Source organism: Sander lucioperca, chromosome 8, assembly GCF_008315115.2.
Source record: "Sander lucioperca isolate FBNREF2018 chromosome 8, SLUC_FBN_1.2, whole genome shotgun sequence".
In the NCBI taxonomy this organism is placed as follows: Eukaryota; Metazoa; Chordata; class Actinopteri; order Perciformes; family Percidae; genus Sander; species Sander lucioperca.
The window spans coordinates 9,602,404-9,622,048 of record NC_050180.1 but is presented as its reverse complement, the minus strand read 5'-3'; the positions used below and the strand labels follow the sequence as shown (position 1 = coordinate 9,622,048).

Genomic DNA, 19,645 nt, shown 5'->3' with positions numbered 1-19,645 from the left:
ACTGTTCAGGGGGACACATTTTAAGAAGGATAATACTGAGTGAGGAGAAAGAATAAAGAATGCAGACATCATGGTCCGATGACATCATTCACGTGCATATTAAGTAGCCATGCTGGGGGAGGGGCTGGTTTGTCTCCAGCAGCAGCTAAGTTTACAGAAATTTCAAGATTAGTAGCAAACTAATAAACATTACAAACCGGAAGTTTTCGTTTTAGCTTGTTTGTAAACATCGCTATTTGCAGAGTAGCATGCTGTAGGCTAGTTGTCTAAAACAGCGCAGTGGACGAGAGCAGCAGACGTTACCGCCTACCACCTTGTCTCGGGTTTGTTCCGTGGAATGGATGAGTAGTCTACACTGGATGTAGAGATGATGTAGCAGCATGTTTGCAGCTTAAAATGATCCCAAACTTTCTGTCATTTTCTCTTGCCTGTCTCTTCTCTTAACCCCTCACTATATTCACTGTCTTCCTTCATTTTGAAATCTTCGCAGTCAGTCCCGCCCTTAGCTTTTATTGGCCAGGCGTCCATGCTTGCGCAAGGTAACATAACCCCATTGGTACAGGTCCTATCCCCTGACCAGTCGGCTATCCTAACCTAACCACTCGAGGTCAATGCCTAACCCCAACCAATCGAGCTGCTTCGCAGGTCGGGTCTTGGTGTGGCCATAGTGGGATTCAAAAATTTGCATGCGACGATGGATATAATATCACACAACCTTTACAAGATTAACTTAAATAGATATAATAAAACAAATGGACAACTCATAGTTTGCAAAAAAAAGATTCTAAAAATTAATACCTCATAAAATGGCGATTAATACCTTTTAATGGCCTTAATTTTTACTAATTTGATTTACTACCTTTTAATACTTTTTAAAACCCTGCGGACACCCTGCAAGATTTCTCCAAGTAGAATAGTCTTGCAATCAGTACAACTCAGATTAGTTGTGTAGTTTGTGTACCCTCACATCAGCATGACAAAAGTCTGTGATAAACCAAACTGTCTTATGATGTGAGCAGCACAGCATCTCTGACATTAGTGTTAGTGTAGTTCTTGGTTTTTGGAAAAATGTGTGCATGTTGAAAATCTTTGTCTTGCATCTTATTTTGAGATAAAAGCTGCTAAGAATTCTGCCCACCCTTCTCCCTAGTACAATGGAGGTGAATAGAATTTCCTTAGTGGAGCTCAAAATCATTAAGCAGGTTAATAAAGTCCTCGCTGCGACCAGCTTCATCATTTTCTAATCGAGAAGTTTGGTACTCATCCTGTTGCTTTAATATTCATCATTTCTTACAGTGTGACTCAAAGCAGGCTTTTCTTGTTAGCTTATCAAAGCCATAAGAAGCACTCATTACTTCTGCACTGTTCCCATGCCAACTGCAACATGTTAGAAAAAAGCGGCACACTGCGGCGGGTGCAACAAGCATTCTTAAGCAACACAAATAAAATAACCCAATGCTTCTAATCAACAGCAGAATGAAACATCACCAAAGCACACCGCACAGACAAACAATAACTCCACAGCAGCTGCAGCCGCAAACATGCATATTACAACAAAAGAGAGCTGCAGTTTTTGCACATGTAGGCTAATGCTCACAAAGGGTTCATCCCATGTCCCTTATTTGATAGCTCCTCGACTCCTCGGTCCTCAGCTGAACCGGAAGTTGTTCTGTCCCTCCTCAAAGCTCTTATTTCTGCCCCGAGGAGCGAGAATTGAGGAGGGATCACTGAGGAGCTGTAGGCGAGGATACACGAGAGCAGCCTTCCTGGAAGCCATGCAGCTGAAGGAGTTGCTAACTCCGCCCAAACAGCTGACGTATTCATGTGACTCTTCAGAGGAAAGGACGTGTCATCCCTCTAAAACACATTTGCTCATTGCCTCTCTCCTCCCTTGATTTCCTCCCGTCTCTCCCGTACCTCCCGTGAGGAAGGAAGGCAAGTAGAGGAGTCGGGGATGCAATTTAAGTGGCATGAGATGCACTCGTTTAATATGTCGTTTAATATAAGTGGATGATGTAACCACTCAGTCTCTCTGTCCCACACGCCTCAAAGTTTTCAAACATTTTGAGCTGAAAAAAGGCTCTGCGGTCACATCAAGATATTTTGAACACATCAGGCATTATTGTCAAAAACAGCAAAATGGCCTCACACACACACACCTCACTGAAGGTAAAAGTTCCTCAGTGAATGCAGAAGTAGGGTGGTGCATTAAACCAGTGATTAATTAAGATAGATGCAATTTTTATTTAATATTACCTATAGGCTACCAGGGTACAATACTACAACACTTGTTATATTTATATTGGATGCACAAACAGTTTGTTCTCGCCAACAGTGATTCACCAGTAGTCATTAATCACGTTCAAATAAATCAGAGAAATCATGAGTAGGCCTAAAATGAAGACATAATAAACCTTGACCATAATGAACTGTCAAATGCATAAATGTAAATGATATAGTGATCAAAGCCCTACATAAACACCATAACACATAACATTATACCAACTCCGTCAAATACCCCATGAGAATATCATCCATTAAACACCATAAGAATACTGACCAATAGTAACAAACACTATAATGATGTCCTGGCCTTGACAGGCAAACACAATCACCACGTTGTTAGGGTATACAACAAAGCAAGCGCACAGCAGCATCAAACGTCAAAGGGCACACATTAATGACCGTAAAGTGTGCACTTATATCATTCTTAAGCTTTCCATAATTAGCGTTTTTATGGCAGGTAGTTTTGAAATCATCAGAGAAAAGCAAAGGCACTCAAACAAGGTAGATCATGTACATACCAATGGCGTCTCTGAAGTCTTCTACACGCTGACGCAAACCCTGTGTTATGCAGTTTTCGGTTTTCTTTTTCCTGCGGGAATATCTACTTTGTCTCACAAAGAAACACCGGCTTGGATAAAATTCAACCAAAGTTATTAATATAATGTTCAACTTCATGGAGAAAAAGTACAAAACAAGGTTTTTTAGTGCTGAATTTACACTTATGAATGTGAAATTTTGCCAAAAGAATTAATACATTTATAATAAAGTACATTTTTTCTTTACTATGGCATTTATAAAAGCAAAAAACAACATCCTTCCACAATAAGGCAAAGTCTTTATAAATATGGTCAATGATGAATCTGCTGAGGTTTTGCCAAAACGTTCTAGTGTGTGGACAATGCCAAAAGAGATGCAGAATCACGTGAACTCTTCAGGTCAGCACTGCCCTCTTGTGTGACGTTTCATAATTTTGCCAAGTTCACACTATTATTGTAGAAATATTTCATTAAGACAATACCACCCTAATCAGCTGAAAGAAAATATTTTCTTAAAGAATACAGTGACAAAGAGGCAAGGGAAATAAAGAACCATTATTTATCCTAATGCCAAATTAATTACATTTAAAATGTTAAATGAAATGTATCCATCCAATCACTTACATACATGAAATATGTAATTGGAAGAACAACTCATTGTGGATCATGTGATGATAGGGATGTTGAGACTGTAGAACATATGTATTCCATTGTGAACCTGTCCAGGGATCGTGGCTTCAACCTAACGATATATAGCCTCAGTATTGCTACACCCTCTGAATGTGATCTTGATTAAAGCTGGAGAATGAAGGATGGAAAGCCTGGAATTTCTGACAAACAACTTGATTGTGTTGGGTAAATGCTTTATTAATAGGGGTCAATATTTAAAGGTCAAGCCCTTTATCAACAATTTGAAGAATGAACTTGTAGTTGTTTGCAATTGATCTCTTCAATGCACGAAGGAAAGAAACATCCTAACTATTTTCTTTATTGGACTTGTTTATGCCGCCAAGGACTCTCACTCATTTACAAAACAATATCTTGTTTGAAGGTCTTTTTTGTTAATCTTTAGTAGCCTACTGTGTCAATATCATTTTACATTTTGATTATTGAATAAGCCATAAAGGTTTTTAATTGAATCTTGTATAGTATAAATATCACATAATAATGCCATTATTAGGCTACTCAAACATAATAGTGCAATAGGTTATTGATTACCATTGATATTGAAAAAGCAAAGGTCAAAATATAAATAAATACAATATTTTAAACAATTTTAGACATTTGTCTTAACCATCTAAGAAATAAACTTTGACCACAACCCATTCTTAAATACATGTCAATTATACTGCTCAAAGGCAAACATAAACATGAAACACATTATCATTATACTAATCTATATCCACGATGTTCCACTTCCGGATTTCTCTCCGATGCTGCTGGATGTCACTCTTTTCGGCCGGATGTCTGTCACCTTCCGCTTTCTTTGTGTTGGCATTTTAAACTCCGGTGGATTTCTGAGGACTATGGTTAACTGCTCCCCAGATCTCTGCAGGGTAAATCCAGACTAGCTAACTAGACTATCTGTCCAATCTGAGTTTTCTGTTGCACGACTTAAACAACTTTTGAACGTACACGTGTTCCACCAAAACAAGTTCCTTCCTGAGGCTATTTTGCAGAGGCATTGTGGCTCCGTCCAGAGTTTAGCACCGCCCAAGACGATTGTGATGGTTTAAAGAAATGCCAATAAACCTGAGCATGTTTTTCTCCCATCCCGGAATGCTGTGTGGACTAGCCAGACCCTCCTCCGCAGAGGAAGATCTGGCAATGTAAGACTATCATTATACCAACTCCTTCACATATGCAAATATCATCCACAGGACTTTTGACCTGTGTTTTTTCACTCAACCATCTGCATCCTCCTCCCGGTGACTTCTGGGCAGTCTAAGAATGTCACATACTCTTAGATTAGAAAAACAATGTTGCCAGTGAACATCGCATCACATTGACTATAAGATTCTCCTTCTCACTTTCAATGCTCTCCACAACCTCGCACCTCTGTACCTTTCTGACCCTATACGTCACACCTACTGTACACCCCTTCCCAGGCCCTCCCATCTTCCTCCTGCATGCTCCTGACCACACCTCCTACCTGCTCAGCAACCATGGGTATGGGTAGAGCCTTCAGCTGTACAGCCCCGCCATCTTTGGAACTCTCTCCCATAAACCATCCGTGAAATTAACTCTCCCCTCCTACCTTCAAATCCAACCTCAAAACACATTTTTATAGATTAGCATATTCTGTCTGACTATGCCATTCTCACTATTGCTGTTTTTGTTCTTTGTTTTGTTTTTATGTAGCTGTCTGTGTTCTTGTTTTTAATTACTGTTTTACTGTTGTACATTGGCCTTGAGTGAAATGAAAGGCGCCCGTACACAAAATGAAATATTTCTATTATTATAATCCAGACAGCAATAGCAATGAATATGAGATTGTGCATGAGGTAAATGACAATACTATACACAGCCTCACAGAGAACATCTAAAATAGTTCACTGGTACACTAGTCTGGCGTTTTCACTACACATAGGGGGGGGTTTCCTTAGAACAGGAGGGGTGATGCCATCATCGGAGGGACGTGTTCATGGACGTAGCTTGGAGGAAGAAGAGGGGAGATGAGCTTTTGAAGAGGGAGGGGGCCACATTTTCACCTGGTGAACTGGAAATAGACAGTGCCTGCCTTTCCTCAGTCAGAGCGATATTATTTAACAGAAGGCATCCATTCCATCAAGTGATAATAATGATGGCTTAATGCAGCCTGTGTAACTTTTTCTGGTACCAGTACACTTTCAAGGGCTGTCACAATGTTTCTGCCTCTGCTGTGCCACCACAACAGATATTAAAGAGCCACAGAGCTACTAGCACTTCCAGTATCATTAAGTGACAAATATGACCTTTCATTTCTCTTAATTCTTATGCTCACTGATCTTAAGAGGAAAATGCTGTTTTAATTAGAGACTTCTGACTCAATTACCTATCAAGTGCCTTTGACAGCCTCAGCCCCTCCTTTCCTACACATGAAAGACAGAAAGAGACAGAATGTGCTGATCTATTTTTCTATAAATATGCCGATGCCTCTTTTAATTAGTGGGCTCAGGTGCATCAGCCACACTAATTGCTAACAAGTGCATAAAATCAAGCATAAAGACTACAAGAATCCTTTAGACAGACATTTGCATTAAAATGAGATCTCAGTGACTTCCAGCGTGACATAGATGTGCAAGATTTGCTCCGGTCAGCTGTAAGTGAAGCGGAAACCTCTAGGAGCAACAACAGGTAAGCCTGAAAGGTAGGCCACACAAGGACACAGAAAATGGTTGCGCAATGCTGATGGACAAAATGAATGACAATAGTTTTGTTCCTGGTTTCAACATTCCAAAAAGCCTTGAACTGTTCTTGGAGTGGAGACATTTTCTCTGGAGGGATTAACCATCTGCAATCTCTGGGTTTGGACGAGTAGTATTTTGTGGAGGAGGATATATTTTACACATTAGTGCGCTTTCAACTTTGTGGCAACAGTTTAGGGAAGGCTTTTTCGGTTTCAACATGACAATACTTTAATGCACAACGTGTGGTCCAAACTGTAAATAAATGTTTTTTTAGAGTTCGGTGTGCTGGGATGGGGCTGGGCTGCACAGAGCCCTGACTTCAACTCAATCCAACACACGGCAAATGCAAATCACCGCAACCAGGTTCTAGAATCTCGTGAAAAGCCTTTCCAGAAGAATGGAGGCTGTTATAGCAGCCTATTAATACCCATGGTTTTGGACTGACATCCAACAATCACACACCGGTGTACTGTGGTGGTGTCCACATACTTGGATTTTTAAACTGTGTCAGGATACCATGTTAAGTGGCCATGGAGGCACCATGGGTATGTCCCAGGTCCTTAAATTGCATCCAAGTTTCCTTCACTTGCTTCCCTTCCTCGCGTCTGTCCATCCCACCAAGGAAGCATGGGAGAGATGCGAGGAAATCATGTGAGGAGAGGGAAAGGAGGAAATTAAGCATCACATGAGTACGTTAGCTGTATGGGTGGAGTTAGCAACAGCTTTCAGCTGCATGGCTTCCGGGAAGGCTGCTCTTGTGTATCCTCGCTCACAGCTCCACACAGATCCCTCCTGATCCTCACTCCCCGGTGCAGGAATAACAGCTTTCAGACGGCCTTCAAGAAGGTGGACCAGAACGACTTCCGGTTCAAGCAAAGACTGAGAAGCTTTCAAATAAGAGACTTGAGATCCATCCTATGTGTCTGCACTGGATTACATATGGTACCTATTAAGAATATGTCCCTGTAGCTGGTGATTACTATAATGTTTTACTATGATTAAGCAGTTCTAAGTAGATGTTCTCCACAGAAGTAAAGTTAGTTTAAAGCTTATGACCCTGGTCAACACTGGTGAGTTGTCACTCATACACACTTTCCCAGGTCATTGGAAGATAATTAATTAAGGCAATATTTCCCGAAAGACACTTCTTTCAAAGACACTGCAACACTGCTTTGATGAGATACTGTAAAGAAAATCTGTAAAGGACATTGATAGTACTATCACGTCCTGTGGTGAGTCGGATGCTGACAGCATCCCAATGTTTGTGAACCATTAATTAGGTGGCAGCCTGAACAGTAACCTCATACATTAAACATACTGCACGTAAATATGGGTTGTAACAAGCTGGCTTCACAAAGGACCTATATGGTTGTTTTCTGGGTGAGGACAGTCTGCATTGAGAAGGCCCCGGCAGTCTAAGTCTATAGCAGCATAACCAGGGATCAAAGTGGGATTTGGCAGTTAACCGACACTTGACTGCCCTGCTGTTATTACAGGCATGTGAACTAACCACTGACAATGGACTCAGGGCAGTGCCCCGCTGCAGAATAAATCAACGATGTATAAAACTTTCAATCAGAATAATTTACTTATGAATTGAAGGTGCTGTAAGCTTCCTCTCAAATATGGAGAGGGCGTCTGCCTCCCGAGCCAAAACTGTGAGCTGGTTCCACAGGAGAGCTTAATGAAGATGAAGAGCTGCATGCAAACACCTCCAACTTCTGAACCAGCTGACTGACTTTACTGTTCCCTACTGTTACTAACCATGCTGTGCGCAGCATGACATCATATTGCGTTATTTTTTACTGACTCTTTTATTGAAATGTTTGCACAAATGACATGTGAGTTCACTGAGAGACACTCCCATTGACAAGTGATTGTCAATTATTCCACACCTGGGGACACAGAATGGGAGGAGCAGAATGTATTTAAGAGCATTGTTGTGTTCCTGATTGAAATACTCTTGACGGGACCAGAGGGACCAAAAATATTACTTTTCTCTAAAGTTTTCTTGAATAAATGTTGATGCTGCAGCAAGAGCAGTGTGCGGGAGTTTCTCTTTCTTCAAGTCACTGACTTTTTAAAAGCTGCTTAAAGAGTGTTTTCTGTAGTATTAAACCACACTTGCTGTTACCACAGTAACCAAGGGTGACTCCAAAACAGTCAGAACTGTACAACTAAACAATGTACAATGAATTAAGATAAATAGCCATGAGCCATATTGCCATTGGGGTTCTTTAATTGACCAAACCCATTAAATTATACAATGGTCGCAAACATGTATTTAATAAATGCATACATGTAACACAACTAATATTACTTATATATTATATGATGCATTAAAACAAACCTATTGGTAAGTATTTCCTTTAATTCCCTTGTATTCTATGAAATATTTGTATGGTTTAATTCAGGATGATGTGATACAATATGCTTTTATTTTACAAAGCGAAGCCTGCTTTAAATTCATATTGATTTGTAATTTTATTTTTGAAATTATTTTATGAACTGTGTAACACCAAACAAACTGTCACATCTACTTGTAGATATATAGTGATTATTGGGTTACACTTTACTTGAAGTTTTCTACATAAGAGTGACATGTCACTGTCATGAACGTGTCATAAAACATTATAAACAAGTCATAAACGCTTCTTTTAGTAAGTGTCATTCGTTTTTGTCATAACAAGTTATGGTTAGGGTTAGAGTTAGAGTTAGGGTTAGAGTTAGGGTTCATGTTTCATGACTGTGTCATGACAGTGTCATGTCACTCTTATGTAGAAAACTTCAAGTAAAGTGTTACCGATTATTGTGTACTGAAAAGTTCTAAACATTGACTGTTCTTCTAAGGGTTTTATGAGAATTTAAACAATGTCTGTCGACAGTATCTTTTAGAGCTTTGTTTTTCTTCTCTTGTAGCTTTATTACATGTATATGCCTTTTGTGTATGTAAGATGATCTCAGTTGTTATCTAATATTGAGGAAATGTAATCCCTATCCCACTTCACTGTGTCACACCAGTTGTCTCACCTCTTGATGACTCATTATTATTTAAGTGATTTGATGAATATATATTGAACTTCCTCTTATAGTAATTCATCTGGAGTTAGGTCAATGGGAGCAAATCATTGCTGTGAATAAAGTAAACTTTGTCTGAATATACACAAACAATGTTCAGTATGATCTGTATGTGGTAATAATCTATCACACCCTAATCACAGAGCAGAACAGCATCATATAACCGCCCAGTAGAGAACAGGCAAACAATAACAAATGATCAAATGAGCATGTGGATCTTACGGCATACAAGATATTCAAAACACTTACATATGAAATACAACAAAATGTTGCTAGGTGTTTACTAGGTTTCCAGATTTCTGAAACACGTTTGCATCAATTGTGGAATTGTTAAGGTTATTTCTGCTGTTATTAAGGCCCACGTCTCTGCCCCTGTTCACATCAGGCCCCAGGGTGTCTTTTGGATCGTTATATCTGATCCCAAAAAGACCGCAGATTTTCTTCAGCATCAGGTCGACAATCTCCTCCTCGTCAGAGGGCTGGGCAAGAGAGGAGAGATGACAACATAATTTTTTTTAGAGTGATAAGAAATGTTGGACTAAAATCTCTTGCTCTCCTACTCACTGCTAATGGCATATTTTTCTTTTGAGGCCCCCCCCAGAGAATAACAATGAATCGACAGTTTCCTTTATTCCAGTGGCATCTTGCAGATGTACCATTGCTTTTGTAAAAACATTTTTTTTTTTTATATATTTTATGCTGAGAATGAAGAGAGGTTTTCAAAATCCTGTTCCAGTTGCAGTTACTATGCAACCGCACCAGGAAGTGTTATTGTTGTGTTATCTCTCCTTATTGCCACCTGTGAATGTTATTAGAAATCCCTGAAAGCCCTCAAAGTCTCTTGAGTTGATCTGGCTAATTACAGAACACATGACATCAGCAGACTCACTGTACGCATAACAAACGTCCTCTCGCTCCTCAGCCAGTCACAGGCCACCAGCTTCTGTCGGTGTTAAGCTAAATATAAGCAAAGCTTGTTGTGACTTTGTACCGTGTTTTCTTACAGCAACAACAAGTTGGTCGATTTGGAACTACGCTGTCCTTGTGCTCTAGCTGAGTGGTTCCCAACCTTTTTCCTTGAGGGACCCCTTTTCTATCATTGAGTAAAATGACAACTCCTGACTTTACATACTGTACAATTAAACCCAAATAGTGACAATAACTGCAGGCAGTTTTTGTAAAACGAGCAATTTGGATGAATTTTTAGCAGATTATTTCCTGGCAATATTGAATCAGTGGTCTGCTGGGGCAGTGGCATTGCAGTGGCAGATAGGAAAAAACTGGACAGGCTGATTAAGAAGACCAGCTCTGTTCTTGGTTGCCCCCTTGATGCCATGGAGGTGGTGGGAGACAGGAGGATAGTGGCCAAATTATCCTCCATGATGGACGACTCCTCCCACCCCATCAGGACACTCTGTTGGCACTGAACAGCTCCTTCAGTGACAGGCTGCTGCACCTGTGCTGCGTCACGGAGAGATACCACAGGTCTTTCCTGCCTGCTGCTGTCAGACTCTACAATCAGCACTGCTCCCAGTAGACCACATGGACAAAACACACACACACCAGGGCTGATAAAACATGCAATAAAACATGTGACTGTGCAATTACTGTAAAATACATTTAACTATTTAATATTTACTCTCTTTAATTATATTTATTATTGTGTGTTTATCTGTCTTTTACTTTTCCTCTTATCCCTTGCTGCTGCAACAGTGTGAATTTCCCCATTGTGGGATTAATAAAGGATTTTGAATCTTGAATCACAGATTAGTTTTCCTGTAATTCTTTAGGATCTTTAAATACAATACTCTGTATTATGCATTTTATTTTTTAAACAATCATACTTTAGGCTTCTTTTATGCCAAATGTAGTGATTTCTACTCCATGACACTTGGCCATGGTTCTATTAGCACTTTGGTTGTTTTAACGGCGGACTTTTCTAATGCAGGACGAGGCTGTTTAGCATAGAGGGAAGGATCTGTAGATATAGCTTGTGTTGAGGTCTTCACCATGTACCATCCTTATCTTTTAAGGTTTTTGTGAGTTTAAATAGTTAACCAACCCCTAACTGTGTATGTGTAAATACCAACGGAGTTATCTATGTACCCTAATTCCTGACTGACCAATTGTGTTTTCTTCTTTTTTGTTTCACTATTATTTATTTCTGTTTTGTAATTTCCTTTGTTCTTTCTTGATATTGCTCGCTTGGTGGTTTATACTCTTGAATATGATGTGCCTTTTTGATTGTGAATTAAAAAAAACAAATTACAAAGAAGAAATAACATTGAGTGAAACAAATTAATTTACCCCCAGGGATTAATAAAGTAATTATTGCTCTTCTATAGTTTTTAATTAATTACAAAAACATCTCACACATACTCATATATGTACAGTTTCAGCAGTTAAGTGACAATATGTGATGGTCGGCGCACACTCCAAAGAAAACTGCAGCTGCCACAGAATAATAAAAAAGAGGTGAGAAACTAAATATTTAAAGAAACAATTATACTAAGGACAGGCTGGCGATGTGAACCGGATCAGTTGTTCAAGCTTTTTCACTGTGCCAGGAGTGACGAGGGTCTGGACTTGGCAGCAGCTGTAGCGTGAAGAAGTATAATGAGCAGGTACAATCTGAGTTTCCTTGGCTTCTCTGAGGAAATCTGGAATTTCAGCCGCGTAGCTTGGACAGCAGCAGCATTTAGAGGGCATAATGAGGCAGCTGGCTGTTCAGTCCATTTCTTGGCATTTTCAATACTTTCATATGGATTTTGTATGTAGTCAAGCACCTATACGTGTGATTTGCAGTTGTCTTTGTAGAAATCCTTGCTTGTTAAGTAGTCGTTGTTTTGCTATGCTCGAAAAAACGTGCATGAAATAGTTTTACACCAGACTTCTAGCTAGATTTCGTGATACATTCTGAACTGAGAGCTCTAGCTTTGTAGAATATTAGTACATTTTGCTACAACTAAAATGATTTGATCAACCCTGATATATATCTTGCAGACAGGGTTCTTGGGGAACCCCTAACTGGCATATTGGCATATAATTACTGTATAAACATTCAGTTTGTACAGTATACTGTACTGTATTCCCTTTAACAGTATGCTGTATGATCTGGATCAAAACAATTTAGAGAAAAGATTAGACTTACTTATTTTTATTAAACCTTGATTAGTTGCTTTAAAATAATGACTTGTGATAAATGTTACCTTGTGATATATTCGCTCCTGCTTGAATGCTATGATGATCACTGAGACGAAGAGATTGAGCACCACGAACGTCATGAACACAATACAGGAACCAAAGATTAGTCCACTGAGCACGGGGCTGCAGTCAATGACCTGGCGAACAACGCATCAGTGAGACATCAATATCACATTGAGCTGAAAAATCCTTTATTGGTTAGAGATTCTGCAGTATGCCCTTATTGTTACTCCAGAAAAACAATTATATATAAGTATTTACATAGGGGATCTCACGTACCTCGTCATAGTTAAAGATGCCTATCTGCAAACTGACGATGGTCACGAGAGCGTCCAACCAAGTTCTGTAAGAGGACAGCTGCCAGCCATACGTCACGTTGCACTAGAAAGAGATCGGCCATTGTATGAACAAAGGAAACACTAAAATCATTTTGGTCTATCTAGGGGTTTTCAGTTTACTAGGGGTTTCAATTCTAATTAAATAGACCATTTTGGAGATAATGGACTTGGCCCTTGGGAGGTTAACCTATTTTTTTCTCCCTGCTACTCTTTCCCTAAAAATTAAATTGAATTTAAAGTTTCATTTGAAACTTTACTTACTTACAGTACGTATCCTGGCATTTACAGGACAACGTCAAGATAAAATATAATGAAAGTTATATTTTGAGGGGAAATCTAAACCCCAATGACTCAGAAATAGCAGTGACATAATATTCTCACCCGTGTATTGAATAAAAGCTGGAAAGATTTAGATCTTTGTGAAAGTCTTGTTAAAGGGGGAAGATACTCACCGTAATGGAATATGCCAGGAGCATGATCACAATGAGCACAAGGTAACAGGTTATATCGCTCCAGGCCCGCTGCAGTGCAGCCGTGATCATGTTCATCTTGGGGTTCAGTCGGAGCAGGTGCCACAGTTTGAAGGTGGCGAGCAGGACCACAAAGGCGATCAGATACTGGAGCGTTGAGTCTGCTTTGGCTGTGTCGTAAAAACTGGCAAATCTACATACACAGTTAAGATGTGAGCTATCACAAATAGGAGAAAAAGCAGCTTAGGCATAGTGTTGCTTTGAGCTAAATGCTAACATTAGCATTATAAATTGCTAAAGTTCTGGAGCCTATTAATATTTCCATGTTCACCATCTTAGCTAGGCATGCTAGCTAATTAGCACTAAACACAAAGTACAGCCGAGGCTGATGGGGAATGTCAATGGGACAAATTAAAAGGCTGGCCCGATGATGACACTAGATGGGGGATGTGTTCATGTTGCAAGATGTGTGTTTTGTGGGTTATTAAAAGATAAACAATTGTTAGTCAAAAAACAGACCGACCAACATTGCCATCCCAAAGCTGCTAGCATGGCTAAAAAGCATTAGAAAGCCAACATTTAACCACAATATAAAGCCCACAGCACATCGACAACACTTGTTTTTTGCATGCCCTACAAACTAAGGAGCAAACCTAAGGTTTAGTACAGTGTATGCAAGTCTCACTTGTCTTTGTGGTTTTGGTAGTAGGTCATATCACGGTTCCCAAGCAGGGTCCTCTTGATGAAGACAGCCACGGCGCTCCAGCTCAGTAAGATAATAGTCAGCTCAAGAAGGTTCCATCTACTCCTGAAGTAAGCCCACCGCTGCTGCTTCATTAATTTGCCCTGCCAGTAAAACAAAAGCGAGGGTTGCTATATGTAACAGAAGCTAGTTTGTGTGCATGACCATGGGTTTGTGCTGTTAGTTGCATAGGAAAACAGTAACATAAGTAAGAAAAATGTTTGGAACCATGTTAGGAAATGTGCACGAATAAACCAAAAATAGTGATTTGTGTCTGTTGCCGAAACATAAATGTGTAATATAATGAGGGCTTAACAGGTTCCACTAAACACTCACTTTCTGTATAGGCACAAGCACTTTAAATAATATAATGGTGAAATATATGTTTTCAGAAAAAAACATTTTTCAGAATTTAAGCATATCATTTAAGCATAATTAAAAGGATGGGTGCTTACTGTACAAACAAGGACAAACAATGTGACCTTATTGTCTCAGAAATTGTGAATATTAACCAAAATGGCCCTAACGACAGTAGAAAAGTATAATTGAGATATGACTCAGTGCTGAACTAAAAACTGTACTGTAAAAGAACATGGAGCAGTGGTTAGGACCCAAAGAGCTGTTATATGGAAGAAAATTACAGAGGAGATTAGTGCTATTACATCCTCATAACAACAGCAACATCAACACATTACCTTTAATGTCTACCAATATTTCTTACTATGTTATAATTGAATAGGTGTATACTCAAAGGGGGCAATCTATTGTCCTGTTTCATTTATCTGGGTGAAAGATTCAAAGGAATCATAGGCGGGGCGTAATAAGGTGCTTGCTCTAAATCAGCTGTAAATTGCTTTTGGATTTACATGCAAATCAGTTACTGAAAGTTTGATGAGTTAACCATGCAGTTTTAACACAGTGGCTTCATCAGCAATTCAGCCTCACATCAATCTCTCTAACATCTGTAACAAACGGTGGTGTGTCCAGGGAAACCAAATAGCATTTATTAGAAGCATGCTCCGTTCACAACAGGGGTAACAGGGTTCATGTGAACAGACTAATGAGCCCTGTCCGCATATTATGAGGCCAGTCGGAGTTTGTAAAGCCCTCAGTAAATATAGAAACCCCTGCCTGTCGTATTAAATATCTGAACTCAAATAGGTACATGGATAACAAATAACCAAGCAATGAATGGGGCTGTGAGCACATATGTGGTAGTCGTGTTAGTGTGTACCTGCAGGAACATGTAGTAGACGATGAAAAGCAGGTACACAATCTCAGCCACCATAACGAGGAAGTAAAGACCACCAGGTGATTGGTAAAGACGAACACTGTGCAGCTCACTGGTGAACTGAAACGCTCCTATGAAAACAAGAGGGACAATTTTGTTCAAACACATGCAGGCTAGCGTGATCTCATTCATATAGTGTCCTGTATATCGATGCGAAGGTAGGAAAAGTGAATAAAATCCCAAACTGAAATTGCAGTCCGATTGTAAGAAGCAACACAATCGAACAGTATAGACCTTTACACGGCAGACATGTTGACATGTCATAGTAGGAAAAGCACAGGTGTATTCAAAACCATTAATGATGGCTGCATTCCACTTGGGAGAGGCCCTGGTATTGTGCATGCTGACTCACTGAAATAGCTTACTGGGACACTTGATGGAATTGAGCCATCATTAAGGTTATTAATTTCAGCTGTGCTTTTCCTACTATGACTAGTCAAAATGTCTGCTGTGAAAAAGGTCCATTGTCTAAGATGCACAAACCTCTTTAGCATACATGCATCACATTTGCATTTTAGACAAAGCTGTGATTACATGTTTGTGCTTTTCAAAGGAAACACTCAACCTTACCTACAGCTGTGGTCTCCAGGAAGAGTGTGACGATGCAGAAGAGGTTCACATTAGCATTATAAACGGTGAACTCGACAAAGATTGCCCTTGTGTAAATATCCAGCCATGTGTTCCTGAACAGATACTCAAGAGTGCTGTAAATGAAGTATTCAAGAATATTTCTTTTACTGAAGGCCTCCTGTTTCTTACATCAGCTTTGTTAAAAAAATATATAAGATATTTAGATCTCTCACATTTTCAATGTTAATATATTGATTGATAAATCTGAGGGCCATTGAATCTATTTAGCCCACTGAGGATAATTTAAACTCACAGCCCAGTCAAAAAAGAAAAGATTATCTTTGCCTATTTAAGCATTTCATTTTGCTGATGTAGGTACCTGCTGGCATTTTGTGAATCCGGGCCGAGCTCCGTTACAAAGCCACCGCCCCTGTAGAGCACCAGTTTGCTCCAGACGTTCGGAGTTCGGAGCTGAGCCTGTGTCTGGTACGTCCACGGGCTGGAGGTGCTCGTAGAGATATTATCCTTGGCAGATTGGCTCCAGCCAGGGCCATAGGAGCCCATGTCCTCCACCTCCCACGAGTATGGAGCCTGACAGTCTGGTACAAACTGGAGCATGGGGCCTGCAATCTGACAGGAGTTCTTCTGCACTCTCACTTGACGAAGACGAGCATTACCCACTAGCTTGGAGTTTCCATCTGTGATAAATCCTGGAACACAGCATTTTACAGTTTCTTTGTCCGTTATATCCCAGGCAGCGCTGAAGGGGGTTTAGGTGTGGGGTCTCTGTATGTCAAACATGTAACCTCTTTGGCCAGTTAGGGTGAAGCACCCTTCAGGGGTCACTGTTGGGTTATTTAGCCAAGCTCAAGTTTTTCCTTAAAACTGTCACAAATGTATTATTAGTTGTACAAATTGATGTGCATATTAAGCTGGGATTTTTTATTAATCCTGTATGTTAACTTGGAAGACTCATGCTTCGCGTTTTAATTCCTTAAATTGCCTTTTTTTCATTAGAACCTGCGACTTCTTTGCTCTCACACTGTACCAATCAGTCAACTGCTAAAGATAAGGGTGCCCAGACTGAACGTAAGCATGGAACCCCAGTACGTTTTGTCCATTGACAATTTTTCAAACAAGTTGTTGCATCCTGTACAATTTTGACGAAAATAGAGAAAGGCTGTGTTACTTTGTGCAAATGAACAAACATAAGGATGAAAAAAAGAAAAATATGAAAATTGCTAGAAGATGCAGTCAGACAATATGGTCTGTCTGTTCTTGTTTTTATGTCACAGCAGTCTCACGAGAACAGTTTTGGCCACAACATGGAAATGACTGCTCCAGTAATATTACAACAACCTCACTACAGTTTATAACTGATCTTTTGCCATGAGGGAAATTGGACAGTGGAACTGCTCAAACGGCAAGACATAATATGTTTAGTTTAGTTTGCCTGACTCATTGATCCTCTATCTGACTGAGGTTTTATGCAAGTTAGAATATATGGACCCCACCATGGCTCTGAAATATCATAGTAGCTTTACTGTGTATTGATAAATCCATGGTGCTGTCTGTGGTGCTGAAGCAGCAGGCTGTAATTGCGACCTTTCCTCTAAGTCATTTATGGGTCGATTCCCCCTGTTAAACATTTACAAATTGACCCTCCTCCAAAGTTGCATAGCAAATGACAAGATGACAGAAGAAATGACAGATCTGGCAGACATTTGGCCCGCTTCTAAAATCAGATGGGAGCCACCAATTTGGGGCTGAAATCAGGCTTAACCCATACATTGTCTGTGCAGTTTTAGTTTTAAAAAATCTGCAAAGGATACACATATTGTTAACAATCTGTAACAAATAGTAGATTAGATTAATAGAGTAGATTGTAACTTTTCAAAAAACATACAGTACCATAACCCAATAGCAATACAAAAACGCTGAGTCATAACAACTCATTATCTTGGGTGCTTTTCTACCCATTTGGTACTGGGTAAAGTTAACCCATGAATGAAATAATTATGTGTGGGGGCAAATACAGTCATGCTGTAGTATCTTTAAAGAAATAGAAATCTTACAAAAGAAGCAAAGAAAAAAGCTGCTTTGACACAAGGTAGTGAAAAATGTTAATTAACTGCTTGTGTATTATAGGAATTCAGAAAAACACTGCAGAAATCACAAACCTTTCTTGTAGCTCAGACACAAAATGATTACTATGATCACTTCTTTTACCTCTGAATGAGGGATGCATTATTACCTGGATAAACTCCAAAAAGGTTACTTAGTAGCGATGTGTGGGCCCAAGTGAACACATCCCCAGGTCTCATGCTGTCTGAGATGCCTCCACTGAAGCTATCCCGGATGTGCTGCTTCAGGAAAAAGGCATTGGGATCTCTTTGGCCGTATGCCACCAGCAGCAACATCCACATAAACCCCATGTAAGCTGCAACAAATGGGTAATTTAGAGTTTTCCAAATTTACCATGCAATAACAGAGCTGGGGATTTGAGTCAGTTAAAATTAATTTAAAGCAGATGCTGCAATATTTGAGGAAACTGGGAGCTGGGAAATATTTGATGTCTACGGCCAGAGAACAACACATAATTAAAAGATTCAAAATAATTTCATGAAAATAAACCATGCCTGATTTCCTAATTTATATTAATTGTTATTTTTCAGCTTGTTAGCATTATTTACGACCGCAACGTAGGCCTTTGTCACAGCAGACATTTTGACTTGTCATAGTAGGAAAAGCACAGGTGTTACTAATAACATTAACAATGGCTCAGTTCTATTTAACGGTCCCAGTAAGCCATGAGTGTGACAGTGAGCCAGCATGCACGATACCAGGACCCTGAAACTGAAGCAGCTCAATGGCATTCAGCCATCACTAATGCTATTATTCACACCTGCGCTTTTCCTAAAGTGAAATGGGAAAATGTCTGCTGTGAAAAAAGCCTGCTGCCCTATGAAAATCAATTAATGGTAAACAGGTTTTTTTTGACTGGACGTGTTGTTTGTTTTATTTTTTTGTCATGTGTTCTTCATGATGTTTTTCAGAATCTTCCTGTGCCTCCGCCACAGATCGGCCCCAGACTCATAGATAATTAGAGTTATAATGGGAGAGTTAAAGTAGTGTCTGAAATCTATGTTTGCTTTTAAATAAACTGCAGCCTGTAATTGGCAGACTTTTTAATTGCATTGCATTATTTGATCGCAAAATGAATTTCAGTGTAAACTAACAATAAAGTTGTATGTTTTTAGTTGTATCTTATTAATAAAAATGATACATATACTTTTACTGTTGACCAAAGAACAGTGTTTCTACTTACTCAAAATCTCCTTGAGGAGGGCAAAGGCCTTCTGTTCCATAATCATGTTCCTTCTCATCTTCTCAACGTCTGCAGGAGGAGGCGGTTCATAGAGACTTCTCTCCCATCTGACTAGTTTTTGGTCCTTACAATCACCTGTGGACAAAGAGTTAATTGCCTGTTTGCTGTAACACCTGTATATTTCTAATGATGCACACGTCAAAATTTGAGATCAATAAAGTGTATTTTGTTGGTGTTCACCTAGATTTCTGTCATTTCCTTCAAACGCCACATTTTGAAAATCTTCCTCATCAATTTTCTTTGTTACAAGTGCAAAGAAGACCGCAAGAAATAGCACCTGTGGTAAAAGGCATGAACATAAGTAAATACATGACGTTTTTCAAATTGAATTTTTAGCATGTTCTCATGAAAAA

The 19,645-nt window shown here is 39.5% G+C and overlaps 1 protein-coding gene across 1 annotated transcript in view; it reads right to left on the bottom strand.

Annotated features, from left to right (window-relative positions):
- Positions 1–8,998: 8,998 nt before the first annotated feature.
- LOC116037736 (polycystic kidney disease protein 1-like 2) overlaps positions 8,999–19,645 on the bottom strand; it is a 46,649-nt gene continuing 36,002 nt past the window's right edge. The window contains exons 25-35 of the mRNA XM_036004148.1: positions 19,473–19,569; positions 19,233–19,367; positions 18,159–18,344; positions 16,284–16,614; positions 15,905–16,038; positions 15,278–15,405; positions 13,987–14,147; positions 13,284–13,494; positions 12,773–12,874; positions 12,499–12,630; positions 8,999–9,768 (exon numbers count right to left, since the gene is read on the bottom strand). Of these exons, the coding sequence (XP_035860041.1) occupies positions 9,562–9,768; positions 12,499–12,630; positions 12,773–12,874; positions 13,284–13,494; positions 13,987–14,147; positions 15,278–15,405; positions 15,905–16,038; positions 16,284–16,614; positions 18,159–18,344; positions 19,233–19,367; positions 19,473–19,569 (1,824 nt within the window). The 3' untranslated portion in view covers positions 8,999–9,561. The remainder of the gene's footprint in view (positions 9,769–12,498; positions 12,631–12,772; positions 12,875–13,283; positions 13,495–13,986; positions 14,148–15,277; positions 15,406–15,904; positions 16,039–16,283; positions 16,615–18,158; positions 18,345–19,232; positions 19,368–19,472; positions 19,570–19,645) is intronic.